We start from the raw sequence: 20536 nt of genomic DNA on the forward strand, positions 1-20536 counted from the left end.
TATTCAGATTTGTTGTTGTTGTTTTTTCAGACTGTTTGTGAGATAATTAGAAACCACTTTTAAAGATATGAAATATTGAGCATACAATTCTATAAAGAGGAATCAAAAGTTTATGAAAATTGGTTTTGAAATAGCCGAGATTGAAATAAGTAAAGTAAAGCAAAGTGGTCCTAATGAAAGGTGGGACCCACCTTTTCTTGAGACCAATTGTTCTAAATTTGCTCAGTGAAATATTAGGCAGAGAATTATTCATGTTATACAATTTTCAATTTGATCATATGTGCAGTATTTTCATATCACTCGGGCAGGTGTAGGGATAACAAAGTTAGACCTTTTGCAACCTCAAGACAAAGCTTGCACCAACTGCAAAGTTCCTCAACTTTTATGGTTGATATAAAGCTGAAATGGTGGTCGTTTACTTGTTTGCATTGCTTAATGACAACAGACCACATCCTTCCTGTTGTATGTCATGTTTCAGTTTCCGAAGCGTCAACTCAAGCCTAATCACCACCATGGGAGTGGGTACATCCAGACCCAGATCAGCAGCCAATCAGCTTCCAGGAAATGAGGCGGACATTAGTAAGCGAGGATCATTTCGGTACAAAGAGCCCGGAGAGGAAGGACGCAGTGATCGTGAGCAGGAGCCGGAGGTGGTAGAAACTCAAGAAAACATGGAAAAGGGGATGGTAGAGTCTAAACAGAAGGATCTCCCGGAAGAGAGTCCAGTGGAGGAGGAAAAGCCTTCTAAACATGATACCAGTGAAGTAGCACCAGTCCCTTCTGCCAAGGAGTCGGTGGAGGGGGGAGATCCGGTAGGAACAGGGGTGCAAGGTGGGAGTGGCAAGACACAGGTGGAAGTAAATGCTGAAGCTGAGAATGATGCTGGGAATGGTCAACCATCAGGAGGAATGGATGGAGAGATGGAGAAGGAGACAAGGATGAATGACGAGGAAGAAGAGAAAGAGGTGGACAAAGATGAGAAGCCCATTGTGGTGGATAATGAAGGGAACCCAGTATCCCAGGATGAACCAAGTCGTACCATCACTCATGGTGTTCATGGTGAGTCTTCTGTTACAGAAGTGTATTTATAACAATAATCATCCCCCCCCCCCCTACCAGCCTAACACGATGACAGCAATATTAGTTAACTGTGATCACCATTTTCTTTTTGTCATTTAATTTTGTACTCCCTTTTTTTTTTGCAAAAAATTGCCCTCATCTTTGGAAAATGATATCAGATTTTCTCATTTTTATGGTACTGACTCATGTCATCTTACTGCTTAGTTGTTGGTGGACAAAATGCCATAAAAATGTTAACTTGATGTAAAAGTATGTGTTGTAAAATGTGATATAGAAACGAAGGTGATTATCAAAGGTTTCATCATACCGTCTAACATATCAGCACCTGAAAAGCAAATCATCCATTACATGGATTATGCCAGAAAGAAAGAAAATGGATTTCAGGGCAAATGTCATGGATTATATCTCATTTCTTTCTCATCTTCTCATTTGATACTATGTCAGTGTAATCATGTTTCAATTTTAATATCAAATTACATATTCATTTTATAAAAAATATGTTTGTAGTAAGTAAATGGTAAATCCCATGTAAGTACAGCCATCCATATACTTAGTTGTTAATTAGTCTAAATATCTTGATTCATTTAGAGATACATGCTATAAAATTATTATATTTAATATCTATTTAATACATTCCTGTTCCTTTATTTATTCATTTCAAGTCTTTCATTCATTCTCTTTTTCATGCATCAAAGCATCTCATGGTGTGCCTACCAAAGAAGTGGTTGATGCCGAGCCTGGAGTGCCAGCATGGCCGTGGAAGACCGACGCAAAGACGGTCGCTGAGGTGGTCGATGAAGTATGGAGCGAAATCGACGACCAGTGTCGACTCTTCAAGTTGTCGAAGTCAAAGACCCCCATGGCCCTGACGGGATGGAAGGTCGTCCGGCTTTTTGTGTCGTCGACATTCCACGACTTCCAGAACGAGAGAGAGATCTTGGTGAAGAAGGTAGAACATCATGACTTAACCATTGGTGTGCTCTGAGTGCCGATTGGCACAGAAAACTGGTGCGTAGATTGTCTACCTGTTGAAAGCCCTTAGCGCAGAAACGGTTTATGCCGAATTCTCTCTGTGTTCGATCCGTAAGCTCTCCTTCATAATCGGTGAAGGCAGATTTTTATATTGTCAACTTTATAGGGCACTTGTGATATTTTTTTTTATTGTTTGTTTGTTTCTTTGTCTGTGTGATTACTTGTTGACAAGACTTGAAATGCCAGTTAAAGAGCTTCTCATGAAGACAAAATGAGAATAAGCAATAGATAGATTGAATGAGCAAATAAAGTGCTGGCAATGTGGAATGTTTTATGGTATACAAGCTTTCCTACATTCCTCATTGTGTGATGAATTCTGAAAGTAAAATGTGCAAACACTGTGTTATAATACTTTCCAGAGGAAGGTATGCTACACATTATGATGTGATATAATGTATGCTAATAGTCAGCAAAATCAATGGAATACAATACAATACAATACATTACAGTACAGTACAGTACAGTACAATACAATACAATACAAAACAATACAATACAATACAATACAATACAATACAATACAATACAATACAATACAATACAATACAATGCAATTACTGTTTAATACACTCTTCCCATACATACATGTATTATAATGTGTATAATTCATAGTCTGTATACCGTACACATGGACTACGTATATCGGTATTACAATTGTATGTATGTATGCGTGTAATACTCTGTGTACTTCTGTAGACAAGCAGCAGAAACATCTGGAGTCTGAACCAAAACCACAGAGTAGTGGTCGAAAGACAACTTCTGCATGCACAAAGACATTGTGTGTTCTTGAACAAATACATTACAATGTACTTTGTGAGGTTTCAAGAAGTTGTATGCCCCTAAAAGATTTGATATGGCCATGCTATCATGCATAGTGTAGTTTCTATTCCATCGTTTTTACACTATTGCTTGGCCCAGTATTTTAAGTTTCTATTTTCTTTTTGGGATGAACAGTTTAGTTTCAGTTCTGTCACGTTAACCCATTGGAGACTGGTCTCGACATTTTGGGTAGGTTTCTATGGGAAACATGTTGTTATATAGCACTTTATCAGCTTTTTCCTTCAACAGGTTAACAGCTACATGACACAAAGATTCTCTCAAAGCTGCTTTTTTGTTCAAGTAAATCATTCTTTTATCATTTTTTTTTTTGGTCATTTCTTATTGCAACTGATGACAAATTGCTCAAAATCAAGGTAAATGAGCACCAATTGTTCAGTATTTGAGTAGCAGCCATAAATCTTCTTTTTTTTTTCATATTCCACCTTTGGTTGTTGGCCTAATTACAAGTAGTTGGGTGTTTGTATGTTTATTTGTGTGAGTGTGCGTTTTCATTTCATTTATGTCCTTCCATTATCCAAGCATGGCACAACCTTCAGTCACAGGACCGTTCTTCCCCAGGTCCTTGCAGATAAAATACAGCATAAATGTAACAGAAATGGAAACAAAACTCATGTTACATAAAAACAATGCAAAACAAAGAAAACAGACAAACAGTGTCAGTGTAGTATGTCTATACAATGTGTGTATTTTTGTGTGTATGCTGGTGTGTCTGTGTGACAATGAGATAATATGAACTCCACTCACAAAGCTTTTGTAGTTACACGATGTAGAATGAGAAGGGTTTATGCATACTTTAGATTATTACATTTTATCTATTTAATAATATACACTTGTAGGAAAGGCACCATTCTAATCCTGACCTCAGAAAAAGTGTTGTTTTTGTTAAATCTTTTATTTCTAATACTGATCAGTGACCCAGGTGATCTAACTTTATGTTAACTGACAGGTGTTACCAGAGCTTAAGGAGTGGTGTGAAAAGAGGAGTATCCATCTGATAGAGTGTGATCTCCGCTGGGGCGTGCCTCGGGACTCCACCACCCGAACGGTCCTCTGCACCTGTATGGAGGAGATTGACCGGTGTCATGAAGACACGGAGGGCGAGGCATTCTTCCTGAACATGCTGGGAGAGAGGTTGGTTGAGATACAGTCCCATTTATGCCAGTTATGATCTTACATTTTATTTGTAACAATATGCCAATATTCAGGTGTGAGTTTCTTCAATTTGTCTCCCTCTACAAATTCATTTTATTAATTTAAGATTGCAACTGCTGATCTGCAAATTAACAAACTGAACCTTCACCCTCTGAATAATATCTTTCTTTCAATATACCGGTACCAATATTGTTGCACAGTTGGGGGTAACCTGCCACATTTTTCTACTGACGCTAATTGCTTTATTTTCCCCAAAACTTCCCTATGATTTAAAGACGGACAAATTAAACCTACACAGATGTAACTACTGTACTCCGCATGAAGGTCCTCTCGGTATACTGTGGTGATAAGAGAGATTATGTAATCCCAATTCATTAGCAGTAATTTTCAGGACTTTTGTGTGTACTGACATGCTAAGCTTACTGACTCAAACTCACACATGCGATTCATATATCCATATGTTTACTCCGATATCATTTCTACGTTATGTGCTCATCCGTCAGCACTGTTTGTCAACATTGTGCGAACTTTTCTGTTGCTGTTTCAAGAATGAATATGTGTTTGAAGTGAGTTGTTCACATAATAATGGAATATTTCTTAGGTTCATAGTGTGTGAATACTTTGTCATTATTTTTTTCTTCTCCTCCTGCTTTTAATATCACTTGTTTATTTTTGACAAATCAAACAAATAGCCTTGTCATAATACAGAGGAAGAGAGCTGTATTTATTTGCATACAAGCAGTTTAGCCAAGCTGCAGAAATTAGTCTTGTTGTATTTGGTTTTGATATATACTTCTTGCAAGTACTATGATCAGGAAAATTTATGAAAAATGATCACAATGCTAAATATTCCATGCTGTGTACATTCTGTTTACTGTGTTTTCTTTGCTGATTGGCTGGAATGAGATATCTGGAAACTAATTGCCGATGAATAGAGATCAGCTTTAATACCCCCTAATCTCTATCTCACAATGGCCTTCCTGTTGAACTGAGAGGCCCATTGCTATGCCTGAATGGACTAACTAGGTCTCATCTACAACTAGGTCATGTTTGGATGGATTAGTATTTACTTAATGCTGATGAAAAAGGTTGGGAATTTAAAGGGACTGTACAGTACTGGTTGAGGTGCATGGGATCCAGCTTGTAACGTTTTGCGAGATATTTTGAAACCACTCTAAGAAATGTTAAAGAGCATACAATTCTAGGGGGAATCAAAAGTTTATTTGATGAAAATCAGTTTTGAAATGACTGAGATATCTAAAAACAATGAAAAACAAAGATCCTAATAAAAGTTGTGGCCTGTCAATTTTATTAGGATCGGTTTTTTGGATATCTCAGCCATTTCAAGGCCAATTTTCATCAAATAAATGTTGAATCCTTCCTGAAATTACATGCTCTTTCTTATTTCATGAGAGGTTTATCATCTCACAGAAAAATGTAATAAACCTGAATCCTCACCTCAACCAGTACTGTACAAAGTGTCTGGCACATAAAGGATGAATTAATCTGTACTGTGAGTCGTGATCGTGCTGCACTGCGACACTGAGACCAGCTAGTCTGCATACATCACTCTTGGCAATAATCAGGGCTGCACAGTAAGCCATTTTCATTCCTGGTCTAAATATTACATTTACTGGTCCTGTACTTTTTTTTCCAGCTGGCCCGGAAAATGTTATTTTTGTTATTGTACCTGTTATATCAGACCAGTAAATTTAGCAACTCCTGAAAAGTTACTGGTCCGACAGTGATTTTTACTGGTCTGGGACCATCTGACCAGTGCCAGTGTTGAGTGTTGTGACATCCTACCCCACTCAGGTACGGCTGGATTCCTAGCGAGGATGATGTCCCGGAGGACATCGCCCGGAAGTATGACTGGGTGGGGAACTCCTCCATCACCCATATGGAGATCCTCCATGGTGCCTACCGCTTCTGCAACCCCAACGCCGCCTACTTCCTCAGAGAGGTGGAGGGCATGCCAGAAGATGTCAGGTTAAAGTTTGCTGACCCCACGGAACTTGGCCGAGCCCAGATACAGGTACATTATTGAGTAGTACAACCAGATGCGGACCACTCAATATATCTATTGCACGCATCAACATGATGCAGTTGCCGTTTATGTTCCATGCCCTTGGAGATAGAACATTGTCTGGCCTGCGTACCGGTAAATCAGTTAGGAAAGATTGTTGTGTGTTGTGCAAATTTGATGTAACCAAAGTCAAGATAGAGTTGACTTAATTGCTGTTGTATTCCTTTAAATTTATATTTTTCTCTGCCACTGATAATTTGGTCTTTTACTTTTCAAGAATCTATTCGTGCTCTCATTTTGCAGTTTGCAATCTTGTGTGTAAGAGTCATAGAGTTGTTTCCAATACTTTAACACATGTCAATGCAAGGCTTGCTTCCGTGGAAAGGATGTGCAATTCCTGTGTTATTCTTATGGGAAATGAACAGGGAGCGATGAAAATCTGTGTTTTTATTCCTATTAAAAAGAAATTACGACATGGTCTTCCACTTAAACAACATATGATTTTCCACTTATAATACCTCAGGAAGCCATTTATTACATCTGGCAATCACATTGTCTCCAAGTTTTATTTCTTGTTGAGTCAAGCTTTGTACAGTAAATGGGATCTTGACATCAGTTGTTTTCTCAGCATTTTTCTGCAACAGCATGTTTGTGAATACTTTATCAACACAGCAAGATTTTGTTTGGAGTGGGAGCATCCCAGGAACACCAGAGACTCCAACTCTCCCGTTTTCGACGGGAGATCTCCCGCCGAAAGCCCATTTTTGCAAAATCTCCCGTTCTCCCGCTTGAGATTTAATTTCTCCCGCCCTGGCTCTGTGTCTCCCGCTAGACAGGATTTCTTACTTATTGCCATTGTATGTTGAAAAAATAAGCCTTAGATAGCACAAGAGAGCATCTACAACCCTACAGAGCTTGGACCCCGGACGCAAGGGACTTCACCTTTCGCGCACATCAAATTGGAGTCTCCCGTTTGCTAGGGGTTTCAGGCGGGAGAATCTCCAGATCAGAAGGTGCTTGGGGTTGGAGTCTCTGGAACACTGATGAAAGTATTAACCCGTTGAGGACAGGCTGACTTTGATACAACACGCATTTCCCATAGACACTTGCCTGATTATACTCTGGACTCATCCTCAATGGGTTAACAGAAGACTGAGAGACATTGATTGATTATTGTTTGCGTACATACTCACAAGCATAGTTACATTGTAGGGATAGATCTCAGATTGATATTAAAGCCATAATTTACCATTTGCAGATGAAACAAAAACCCAGCATTAGTGCTTTAAAATAGTTCCAAAATGTGAGTTTGGGATAGAACAACTACTGTAAAAATTTGAATCCATATAATCAATGTTAAGTATTGTTAAATAGACAAAATGTGAACGATTGTTGTAATAAAAATGTTGCTAGACTAAACTGTCTACAATGATGGTTTAATGAGAAAAATAGCGATATCTCCTTATATTCTAGGCTTTATTGCAAAATTTTACATGGGAGGATTTTTTTTGATACAACAGACCTACACATATGCATCAAATGTAATATCTTGAACATTTCATTAAATCAGTGAGCACTCCCAAAGGTCAACAGGACCTTTAAATACATTCTCACAAAAGTGATGGAAATACCACTTAATACTGTAAAGCAAGGAATGTTCGTGTGCATTTTAATTTCGCAAATTTCGCGAGCGCCAAGATTCGCGAAATTAAGATGCACTCGAAATTTCTTGTCTACACTACCCTTGTATATGCATTGAACGCCAGCGGCAATTCGCGAAAATTTCGTGCCACGAATATATCATGTTTTACAATAGTTGATCTGTAGATAGAACCCTCAGCACTCCACTGTCATTCTTTGTCTTCTTTTTTAGTTCATTCATCTACAAGTATTCTCTTCTTATGATAAGAATCACTCTCTCAACCACACACTGTAGCGAGAGCCGATGCTCAAAGTGGTCCTTTATTGGACATCAAGTGTACAGTTGACCTCTTCATTGGTATGGTCCTATTTCTCTCTCTTTGTGCAGAAACTGAGGTCTAAGATTCAGAACCGGTTTCCAGACCAAGCCCACGTCTACTCCTGTCAGTACGACCCTTCAGACACAAGCTCAGTGAGTTTTACCCTGTTTAAATCAAGTAGTCCTGTTAATAACGGCATACTCCTGTATAACTGACTTACCTTTAAAGGAGACCTCGGGATGATTTTCAGATTTTTACATTTGAACAACTATAAATTAGTTATAAATACTGAGGACAGAGTTTCAGAATTTGTGATAACTGGGATGAAGAATAAGAATATTTTCAAAATTTATAACAAATTGCTATGAACAAGGATGATGACATGGCAGGGTCACTATAAGAATGCATGAGATGGGGCTTAAGGAAGCAGAACAAAAGAAGAAGGCATGCATAGATTATACACAGGTGAACTCATAAGCAAGCGGTATTGAAATGGAATTACACTGCTACATTTCTGAAATATGTGAGCCTCTATGTCATCATCATTGTTCAGTGTGATTTGTTTAAGATTTTTCAAAGTACAGTTGAACCTCTCGTATCCGGACAAGTCGGGACCGGGGCTCATCCGGATAAGGGATTTGGCCGGATACGGGAGACTCAATGCTTTATACATGTACATACATACACATGTACTGATGTAGCCCATTGTAGTACCATATGTAGTAATGTGTATATACTGCAACCTTTTCATTGTTACATTTAGGGATGTTTGGGGATGTTAAAATGTCTGAGGGTAAGCAATTTGGAAGGAAATTTGATGTAATGTATGTTAATCATGTTGGAAGTAATATGTAATTCATGTGTGTTTGTGTAGGAGTTCTCAAGGAGTTGGGCAAAATCACGGCGAGATTGCGTCCGGATAATAGAGAGATCCGGATAAAGGGAGGCTGGATAATAGAGGTTCAACTGTATTGTTTCTCTACTCAAGAACCACAATAAATTCCACAAATCTATACATAGAGCTGTTGATTTATGTACTACATGTACATGATGTGAAATTATGAAAATGGTGTGGAATGCCCTTTAAAGGGCAGGATTTTTACAGAGGTTTCTGACAGTGGTTAGAAGTGAGAAAGTTTTTAGTTTATTGAGAACAGGTGGGACTTGAGTGGAAAGAGGAGAAAAACTACAATTGCTGAGATTCCTACAGTATTTTCCTTATTTTACATATAGTTCTAGATATTGTAAAAGCTACTATTTTTGCGTGCAGATATTTTTTGTGGATGAAGATGTCACAGACATTTTTGTGAGATTTTTTTTTCATGATTTGATGCCAAGGCTATCATAAGGGCACACCAGTATGATTTTATCTTGGCATAATGCCAATATCAGCAACCAATATGAAAGTGTGAATGATGTATAGGTCAGAGAATGATTTTATTGTCCCCGCCGAACGAGTTCGAGCAGGGGACTATGAAACGGGCTCCGTTTGTGTGTGTGTCCGTCCGTGTGTCCGTGTGTCCGTCCGTGTGTGCGTCCGTGTGTGATCAAAATGTTCAAAATGCTACTCCTTCGCCATTTCTAACCCGATTTTGATTCTGTTTGCTTTATATGATAGCACTACATGGGAGCTTTGAAACTTCTATACAGAATTTCAATTGTGACCTTTGACCTTGACCTTTGACCTATATTGTACATTTTGCTTCAAAATGCTACTCCTTCGCCATTTCTAACCCAATTTTGATTCCGTTTGCTTTATATGATGGCACTAGGTGAGGGCTTCAAAACTTCTACACAGAATTTTGACCTTTGACTTCTTTGACCTTTGACCTTGATTTTTGACCTATATTGTACATTTTGCTACAAAATGCTACTCCTTCGCCATTTGTAATCCGATTTCAATTCCGTTTGCTTTAAGTGATGGCACTAGGTGAGGGCTTCAAAACTTCTTCACAGAATTTTGACCTTTGACTTCTTTGACCTTTGACCTTGATTTTTGACCTATATTGTACATTGGCTACAAAATGCTACTCCTTCGCCATTTCTAACCCGCTTTTGATTCCGTTTGCTTTATGTGATGGCACTACTGTAGGTGAGGGCTTCAAAACTTCTACACAGAATTTTGACCTTTGACTTCTTTGATCTTTGACCTTGATTTTTGACCTATATTGTACATTTTGCTACAAAATGCTACTCCTTTGCCATTTGTAACCCGATTTCAATTCCGTTTGCTTTAAGTGATGGCACTAGGTGAGGGCTTCAATACTTCTACATAGAATTTTGACCTTTGACTTCTTTGACCTTTGACCTTCATCTTTTTACCTATATTGTACATTTTGCTACTAAATGCTACTTCTGGCGGGGACATATATTACGCACCGCGTAATTTCTACTTTTCCTTGTTTTTCAGGTGAAGCTGATTGGACTGGAGAAATTTGGGCAGGAAGTTTTAGAGTTCTTCAAGTTTGCCATTGACAGGAAGTATCCTACGCACACTGCTGAGCTGACTCCAGAAGAGCAAGGTAGATTTGGGGGGTAATTTGGGGCCAGTAATCAGGTAGAAATGCACACCTTCACTTTACCTTGTTGTACTTTTCGATGGAATCCCACAGACTGGTGGAAATATCAAAATTAGGCGTAGATGTGAGTTTTTCAGGGACTTTGACATTGGAAAAAATAGAAGCAAAGAAGGACTTATCTACCATGAAAAGAGAGGTTTCTTGTGCACAACGATTTATAACCTGAGACAGGTAATCATTAACAATTTCCATAACTAAATATCATGTGTGGTGGTGCTCAACCATTACACTATTGTCTTTATGCTGTTTCCAACTTCAGGATGAGTTTCTCCATGAAAGAAGAATTGGTTTGTCTATCTATCTTTTTAGTCTCTATATTCCAGGTCATTATCTCTTGTAATCATCAAGATTATACTTGAAATAAAGTGGACTCTTAGAATATAAGAAAAAATGAAAATAGAACAGAAAATTCCCAGAAACACACAGAAATACACAGAAAGTACCACATGAGCTTATATCTTGAAGATACTTCCTTGATATAGTATGTCAGAGAATCTAATGATGGAAATTTTATTTTGTTGTCAATTAGTTTGCTTTTCACATATTATATTGTATGAATTTCTCCTTACTGAAAATCTGAAAAACAAGCATACCTCTATAAAGTTTTGTAGCATTGATTTCTGGAAATTGCCTTATTTTATTTTCAACCCATGTTATATTTCAGCAAGAATATCAGAGAAGCCTGTATTTCTTTTGACAATATATTTTGCACCAAGTTTTGCAATATATACCCTTTGTTTATTCTTTTCTTATTTCTGGTTTTTTTTTTTCAGAAAATGAGAAACAGCAGCTTTATCTTGGTCACAAGGGTCAGCTTATCTTTGGACGTGAGCGAGAGATCTCTTTCCTACATAACTTCGTGTCTGGAAAAGGAGACTATGAGAATAAGGTTCTTGGAGATGAATGGAATGCTTCCTGCTATGCCCGGAGGGGAATTCTTGAGAAAGAGTCAGGTATCTGTTCATTACCTCCGCTAAAAATGCTTTTGTCGGTGTTGGTTTGTTTGTTTGTCTGTGTGCAAAATATTAAACTCAAAAAGTTGTGAACAGATTTAAATGAAACTTGCAGAAAAAGTTGATAATGACATAAGGAACAGAAGATTCAATTTTGGTACAGTAGTGATCTGGGAATTTTTATGGATTTTTGAAGGACTTTTTATCTTTTAGCAGATAGGGTCAATGAACTGTGGAGTTCAAGCTGCACATATTTAAGGTTTGCATTCACGCTCTAAAGGGCATGCTCTGCTCAGGCGAGGCGCAGGATGGCTGGTAAGCTGATGACGTAAACAAAAGGCTTCTACAATGTATTTTGGGAAAGTGGGCAATTTTCGGCGTGCGTGTATGGGTGGAAAGGGTGGAAATGAGCTGCTTGGTGGAGGTCTGTGCTCTCCGAGTGCTTTTCTAGTTCCAGCTATAAATAGCTCAACATGATATCCAGATTCCCCTTCCGTACCTTTTCTTGATGAAATTCACAGAGTTTCCCGTATGTACATATTAGTAAGAATTTCCAATTGTGTTTGCTGTATTCAGTTTGACCTTAACATACATCTAAGTGTCTGTCAAAGTTTTACAGTCAACAGGCATTATGCTCAGTTTAATATCTACATTGCATGCACCCCTCAAGTTTCATATATCTGTGCTCCTCTTCTTTTTGAATGGATTTTCCCAGGCACTGCTGTCCAGAAGAAAGGGGGGGGGGTCTGATCACTGGACAGATTTGGTACTGGACCACCCTGTAACTGAAACAGTTGGTCAACAAAGCCAAATATGCAGATTTCAGCCATCATGTGTTTCAGTTTGGACATTATGTGCTATGAAATTATATTAGATTTCTCATGAAACTCAATTGTGGTGAACATTGAAAAATGATTTTTAAAAAAGATGAAACAAACTGCATTTTCCATAGAGATAAACTTTCTTTGTTCTCATCAATACTGAATTTCCTTTGATAAATGCTGAACAAAAGCCAAAGGTGTCATAGGAATTAACCTCACAGTAAGGACAGATGTTATTCACTCATTTAGGTAAAACATCAAGTTTGATCAAGTTCCTGAGTAAAAGCATTCTTAACATAAAAGCAAGGTCAATTTTCTTCCTAACTTCATTTATTTGAAGTTGACTAGATTATATTGTTTACAATAACCAAATTAAACCTGCTTTGTAGTTTCATGTTTTCCCTTCCAACTGAATTGAAATTTCATAGATTTTTATCACTTATGCGTTCATCAGACAATTGCAAAAAATTTGTTTTCACAACTATCACTCATTTGTTTGTGGTGATTCTTTATCTTCCGTGCTCAGAGGAAGAAAGTGAAAAAGAGGCTGTGAAGGATGGATCTGAAGAGAAGAGCATCCATCCTCCCGTTGCCGTGGTAGCCAAGTCTGGTGCGGGTAAATCATCTCTGATGGCGCGGTTCATCATCGAGGCAAAGCAGGTGAGAACGTCTGTCTTTTGTCAGTCTAGGCCTGGAAAATATACAGTGTATATGGCCCGCTACAACAAATGGATTAGAAAGTCAGGGAAGGACAATTTTCTGAAAATTACAGGACAGTACTCACTTACTCTTCCACTTTTAATTTCATATGTAACATGTTTGAAATTCATAAAAGTATGTAGTTACAGAGATATTGATGATTTTATTAGCGCATTTCGAGTGGTTTAGGAAATCAGCGTTTCGAGAAAACAGCCTTCAAAATTTTTCTTTTGACGCTATCATGATCAAGGCAAGGCAAGACAGCTTTCACTGCTTGACAATAGAAGGTACAGTCTGTATGCTCCAAGTAACCTCCATGATGTTCATTCAAGCTCAGCACCAGCGGTCTATGCATGACCAATCAGTAACCAGGATGCCATGCTCTGACCAATAAGATCACTTGCTCGATGCTTGGGGTGGAGTCTATAGCTGCAGCGCTAACTTCAACTCTTTGGGCATGTTTTTATTTCTTTGAAATTTCGGCAAATGATAAACGATACATTAGACTAGAAAGTAATGCTGAAAGCAGAAATCCGATCGTTTTTACAGATTTTGATGATTTGACTTTAGGATCCTTTTGTTGTAGCGGTCACATATATGCTGTAACCATGGCAGCATGGGTAGCACATCTGTCAGCTGTTCCTTTTTTTTATGCCTCTGCCATGAAGTGTCACCGGGGGCAATACGTTTGTGGGTTGTCCGTCCTTCCGTCCATCCGTCCGTCCGTCCGTCCGTCCGTCTGTCCGTAATTGATATTGTGGACAGCGTAACTAAAAAACCGTTTGAGGTATCGTAATGAAACTTGGCATGTGTATGTATGAGTGGGCAAAGTTGTACCTATCAACTTTTGGGTGCACATTCTCAAGGTCAAAGGTCAAAAGGTCAAGGTCAAGTGCTCAAAATGGTACTATTTCCCCCATATCTATGCAATACTTGAAGGTACATTGTATTTTCCTGAAACTTAGTGCATACATATACTACCAAATGAAGATTCTCTAGACAGACTTTTGGGTCATGAGGTCAAAGGTCAAAGGTCAAGTGAAAATGTTAAAATTTCACTTTTTTCTCCATATGTCGGAAGTGCATGGTTCAAGGTATCTTCATGGAACTTAGTACATATGCTTGTACTGACTGGAAGTGATTATCCAGGGAATTATGGGGTCAAAGGTCAAAGTTAACTCCTCAAAATTTCACTTTTTCCCCTCATATTTGTGCATTGCCTGTATGATTTCTCTTGAAACTTTGTGTATGCATGTATTAGTTTACACAATAGAGATTCTCTGGGTAGTCTTTTGCCATAAAGGTCGAAGGTCAAAATGTCAAAGGTCATGTGAAAGTGGTAAATTTCACTTCTTCCATATCTAGGAAGTGGCTCAAGGTATCATCACGAAACTAAGTACCAGTACATATTTATGCATGTTCTGCCTGATAGTGCTTCTCTTGGGAATATTAGGGTCATAGGGTCAAAGGTCAAGGGTCAAAGGCCAGGTTAAAATGCTAACAATTTACCATTTAATACTGAAATTATACCTTTTCTCCATCCCTTGAATATTACTCAATGCAAAAAAAAAAAAAAAAAAAAAACTTTTTAAGAGTCAAAAGTCAAGTACAAATCCTCAAATCCCTAAATACATGCTCTCTTAAAAAATATAGCCATTCATCCAATTGAACTTCAACTTAAAGTTCAAGGAAAGTGAACATTAACACATTTGTGACAATCATGTCATTCTAATATTTTGCTAATTATGTCATCACACATTGTCAAGACGTACTATAGACCTGTTAAGAGAATCATCCATTATGGCGGAGGCATACCAGTCGCCATAGCGACATTTCTAGTTCAATGAAAAATTCTTCAATTTACTCATCTGGAGTGGTGACACTGTATGCAATCTTTTATTTTCACATTTTTCTACACATGTCTTCCTCATTTAGTTTGGAAGATTGATGAAACTTTATTATCTTAGTGGATTTACTTCCATTCATTCCCACAATGATAATAGTTTGTGTTTTGATTTCATATTGTTTAGTTTCTTTTTGAGTATCCATTTGATGTTGTATGTAATGTAATTTGTTGTTATATTTTGTCAAGATATGTCCATGGTGAACTGGTGACAAAACTAAAAATTTATACCATGGTGTATACACAAATTGGACCAATAAAGAAATGAAAAGAAATGAAATGAAATGAAATGAAATGAAATGAAATGAAATGAAATGAAATGAAATGAAATGAAATGAAATGAAATGGCAAGTTTGATTAAGATGCTGATATTTGATTTGCTGTTAAGACAGTCTCCCATACCATCACCCATTATGGTTGTGAGGTGAAATGTGCTTTTAAATCTGAATAAAGGTGTGGCAAATGTTTGACCAAACTGATTGTGTATTAAAGTTCATAATTGTTATGTAAACTTGACATACTCATATTGTCTATACTTGCTGTTGCTTCTATGGTTGTATCTTTTCTGAAATTTCTGTAGTACCGAAAGCGATAATTTATGTTCCTTCAAAATATGAAAAAATGTGCCATCAAATTTCTCTCATTGATAACTGGTATGCCATTTATCTGTTCATCATATGTAGATACCATAAATGCAGATACATACATACATTTCATTGTTGACTAGCTTGTCTCTTGCATGGCTATCAAGCCAAAATTATCTTTCAGCAAATTATCAAAAATGTTACAAGTGTTACAAGTGATTAATAGGGTGCCATTTTTCTCTCTTCCTTTCTTTTTCTTTTTAAAACAACAACAACAAGTGTTTGCTGGTACTTCTGTGATCAAATTTACAGGTGTAAAAGTCTTATTTGTATTCCAAGCTTCTTGCTTTGAGACTTTTTTGTTTTTGTTTGGGGTATTTTTGTTGTTGTTGATACTTTCAATGTGTTTGTAAGGTTGTAAGGTATTCACAGCATGCTGAAATACGACTGTACCTGAGCTGTTCATTCAGCAAAGTATCAAAGTCCTAGTTTGCTGATCATTGAGATGGGAGATCGATATCAGTCGTAATTTGAGTTCTGTACTAGATAACAATGGTTGTGGTCTGAGGTCTAATAATTAGCAGCTATTCACATTCCTAAGGTGTGTAAATTGCCTTGAGAGTGCATCAGTGCATTCATTCTGTTGATAAGAGTCAATATCAAAGTTCAAGGGTCAAGTGTGTATTATTAAACAGTGGTTGCATGCTGTCTCCTCATAGGCCGGTTTGAACGTCTTCTACCACATGATTGGCTGCAGTGGGGACAGTCTCAGCCTGTCAAAGCTCCTCGCTAGGCTCTGCCGGCACATGGCCCCCTCCGAAGGTGAGCTGTGACATTTGACCCCCTCTTCTCGCCACTGCTCATTTGCATATTTGGCCAATGTCACTCTTTGATGAAAATATTGGAATTCGGTGTGTGGTTATGATAAAACATGCCATTCCATTTGTCTGATTTTACTGCATTCAATAAAGTCCACCTGTAAACATGGCTGAACTTCCACTTCAAGATACACAGTACTGTATAAAATTGGATATTTTCTCATAAGTAATTTTTAGGGCTTGGCTGAGTGTTAGATGAATTTCGTGTGTTTTTAGTTACGCGGAATCAAGACATACACAATGGTACATAAAACAAGCAAAAATATTCCTGTGATATTATTTTTGCGCTAGTTTCTGGTTGCATGAAATATGCAAAAATTTCAACACTTCAAAACTTTCCACTTTCACAGTATATCTTTGTCTGAAAATTCATATTGATATACAGATGTATGCTTATAGCTTTTCCCCTGTCTCAAACAATATTCAACATTACTAATTGATCAACAGCTGTCACAGAAACTCTCTAGATCTGAAGGTGTCCTCAATTTGGGCTACTAATCCATTCTTGGAACTGTTACAATGCTAATGAATGTGTGTGTCAAGATACAGTATGCTTCATTTATACCAGATGTGCACATTGGGTTGTAATAGGCTATGCTTAGATTTACTTACATGTACATACATCACAGCTATCTGTAAATGCCCTAATGAGTATACACACTGTGCTGCTTTCCATAATGCTTATCTTTGCCTATTACAATGAACCAGTCAATTTAGTAGCTGTTTATCATAGAGTGACAATGTGCAAAGGTAGGTCCTATGCATCATGTGTCCAGAGCTTAGTTGCTGTGTTTGTAAAATGTTGAGTGTAATCACGCCTGATATGGTCAGTGAAAGAGGAAAAGCTAAAGTTACCACAACAAAGAACATGACTGCATGTGGTCTTAAATTTCCATGGAAACCACTGTCTTTCATATGAAAATTGGAAATGGCCACTGTAATGTAAAAAGTGACGTGGAAATTTTCCCACATTTCATTTGGCATGATGTATAGATTGATGATAAAGCATGCAAATTTGTTTGCTTGTTATTTGTAAAAGTATTTCATGTTTTGATACTGCAGAATTAAACACATGAGAAAAATCATCTTCCCAGCGAAGCATAAAAAATACTGGCACTTAACCCTATCGCGATGAAATTTTGCATGCGTGAGACCCGCGTCATAATCTACAAGATTGTGTCATAAGATTTTTTGAAACAATCAATTCCTAGTTTTAATTTAAATTAATTATGCAAATTAAGCTCAAGATGATATTTTGGCCTGATTAAAAGCATTGAGAGTCTAATTTTTGATCTGTGAATCTGTTTTAGCATATTCAACAATTGTACATCACGAAAAGTTCCTAACTCATATTTCAGTTCTTATGTATTTTATTGTTTTCAGAATTTCTTATGTGTTTCTTTGTTTTTCAACTTTTGTTTTTTCTTTGTTTTTTCGTTGGAAATTTTCTACCATAATTAGCACAAAATTAATCAATGAAAGTGATTAATTGTAAAAATAATCAGGTTTTTATGACTTTCATGACAGAGCACTGTTTTCCATAGGAAATGTACACAAAATCACAAAATTGTGCCCGTTTTGGGGCGACATTCCGTTACAAAAATGGGCGTGGCTTCGCAAAAGTATGCGCGGACGTTGCAAATTTGGTCTCAAAAGATGCGCGAGACTTGAACGAAGAAAGTCAAGAAGCCTCGCGACGAGGCCTTCTCACGTTACAGAATTATAGCGCGGAACGTCGAGGGGGGGGGGGGCGGAGATTCCGCCCCCCCCCCCCTTCCGCCCCCCCCCCCCCCCCGGCCCTTTTAGGGTTAAGACTTATGTCACCATACAAGGGCATTTTGATATGTTTGTTACAGAAGGTGTCCTTAAATGCTTTGTTTTCAAAACTTTTAATGAACACTTCACTATCACTTTGTGTTTAGATGAGAGATTGACGGGTCTTCATGATAAACCTGTAAAAGAAGTGATCTCGCTATTTAAATCCCTTCTGAACACCGTCGTGAAAGATGGCAAACAGCTTCTTATCGTCATCGATGACCTAACACAGGTGAGAAAGAGACAGTTATTTCTGTGAAATGATACTAGTGAAGGTCAAAGTCAAAAGTCATACTTTTGAAAAAAAAAAAGAAGAAGAAATTTTCTGTCAGTACTTCACCTAATGATGTCCAGTGGGTAAGTTTGTACAGAAGGTAGAAATAAGTTGACAGTCATTAATTTGCTTAAACATGGTTAGTGGGATAAGGTCAAAGGTGACTCTCCTCAGATTAAAGGTCCTGTTTACCTTTGGGAGCAGTGATTTAAAAATGTTCAAGCTACCACATTTCATGCATATGAGTCGGTCTGTTGTACCACAAAACATCCTACCATATAAAATTTTCACAATAAAGCCTAAAATATAAGGAGATACCAGTATTTTTCTTCATAAACTTTAACTGTAGACGGTTTAATCTGGAAATATTTTTCGTATAACTATTGTTCATATATTGTATATTTAACAATACTTAACATTGATTAAACAGATTCAAATTTCTACAGTGGTTGTTTCTATCCCTAACACACATTTTAGAACCATCTTAAAGCACTAATGCTGGGTTTTTCTTTCATCTGCAAATGGTAAATTTTGCCTTTAAAGCTGTGACATTTGAGCCACTATTTCAAGTATGAATGTCCCTTGGTAACATTATTTGGTAAGAAAAACAGAAAGAAATCAATGATTAATGGCCTGAAATGAGAGGGGGGAAAGGTCAATTGTCAAGGTAAATAGTCACCAAAGTTTAGCTAAAATGTATTATGCTGGCTATAAGTGCTACTCTGCAGAAGTCAAATGATTAGTGCTACTTGGTGTAATGGATAACAGTGGATTTGGTAATATTTTCATGCAGAAAGGGTTAGAGTTTAATGTTCAGATAGTGACCCAAATCGGGGAGTGTCATCGAAATTTGTATGAAGAGCCATTTTCCTTTGGCAGATGTAGTAATTCTATGAGAAGCGAGGCATCTTAGTAGACAATGCCCAACAGTTGAATTTCTCTAGTTTAAAATATCTTCACTCAAAACATAGTCATAAGTATTGACAGTCATATTATTTTACCTTTTGAATGTTGGCACTACCACTGTGTTGGTCAGAAGTAATTTACTCCAAGAAATATAGGATTTTTGTAAAAATTGCAATGAAACACTGAAAACTGTTTTCCTGCGCTAATTTGTTGATGATATCCTGATGATGCACCACAGTTAGAGCTTGAAGACACAAAATGGTCGAACTGGATCCCAGCAGAACTTGAGGGCGCTGTTTACATGGTCTTCAGTCTTGTGGAGGGTTCTGACACAATGTCAGACATCAACAAGGCTGTGCCCTCCCTGCAGTACCTGACACTGAATCACCTGGACTATTCCTCACGGGTGGACATTGTTGAGAATTACTTTGCTCAGTACAACAAGGTTAGAAGCAGCTAGAGTTTAGTGTGATGAACATGTCTGTACTGAATCTGTATCTAGTCTGTATTCAATCTCTATCTAGTGTGTATGTTCAGTCTGTTATATTCAGTCTGCATTTATTGTGTGCACATTGTACTTTGCTCAGTTCAACAAGGTTAGAGAGACAGTTTGATGCATATATCTGTATTGCGTCTGTACCTACATGTAGTCTGTGTTCAATCTGTATTGAGTCTGTATTCAATTTACATTGAATCTGTATTTAGTTTTTAGTAAATTTGTATGAAATCTAGCTTAGCTTTTGCATTTAGTCTGTATTCAGTCTGTGTTATGTCTGACTTTAGTCTGTATTGAGTCTGTATTGAGTCTGTACTCAGTCTGTATTGAGTCCGTATTCTGCAGTGATGAGGTTGCATGATCATACATAATTATCACAACAGACCTTTTTGAAAATGTCTCCCCATCCCCCCCCCCCCCCACATCAAAGATTTTCTTTAGTTGTCCTTGCATTCCTCTTCTAGAATGAGCAAACATAGGCTTGCCAGGCAAGTTGTCGATATTATCTGAATATCTAATTGTGGACCAGTAGTCTTT

General features: G+C 37.6%; 1 protein-coding gene across 1 annotated transcript in view; it reads left to right on the plus strand.

Annotated features, from left to right (window-relative positions):
- The first annotated feature begins 512 nt into the window (after positions 1-512).
- The window catches only part of LOC140242468 (TPR repeat-containing protein DDB_G0287407-like), a 28853-nt gene continuing 8829 nt past the window's right edge, over positions 513-20536 (plus strand). Inside the window, exons 1-11 of the mRNA XM_072322201.1 lie at positions 513-1059; positions 1776-2029; positions 3899-4083; positions 5920-6139; positions 8160-8243; positions 10502-10613; positions 11444-11623; positions 12971-13104; positions 16350-16452; positions 18431-18555; positions 19742-19948. Coding sequence (XP_072178302.1) covers positions 513-1059; positions 1776-2029; positions 3899-4083; positions 5920-6139; positions 8160-8243; positions 10502-10613; positions 11444-11623; positions 12971-13104; positions 16350-16452; positions 18431-18555; positions 19742-19948 — 2151 coding nt within the window. The remainder of the gene's footprint in view (positions 1060-1775; positions 2030-3898; positions 4084-5919; positions 6140-8159; positions 8244-10501; positions 10614-11443; positions 11624-12970; positions 13105-16349; positions 16453-18430; positions 18556-19741; positions 19949-20536) is intronic.

This window comes from Diadema setosum, chromosome 19 (assembly GCF_964275005.1).
Source record: "Diadema setosum chromosome 19, eeDiaSeto1, whole genome shotgun sequence".
In the NCBI taxonomy this organism is placed as follows: Eukaryota; Metazoa; Echinodermata; class Echinoidea; order Diadematoida; family Diadematidae; genus Diadema; species Diadema setosum.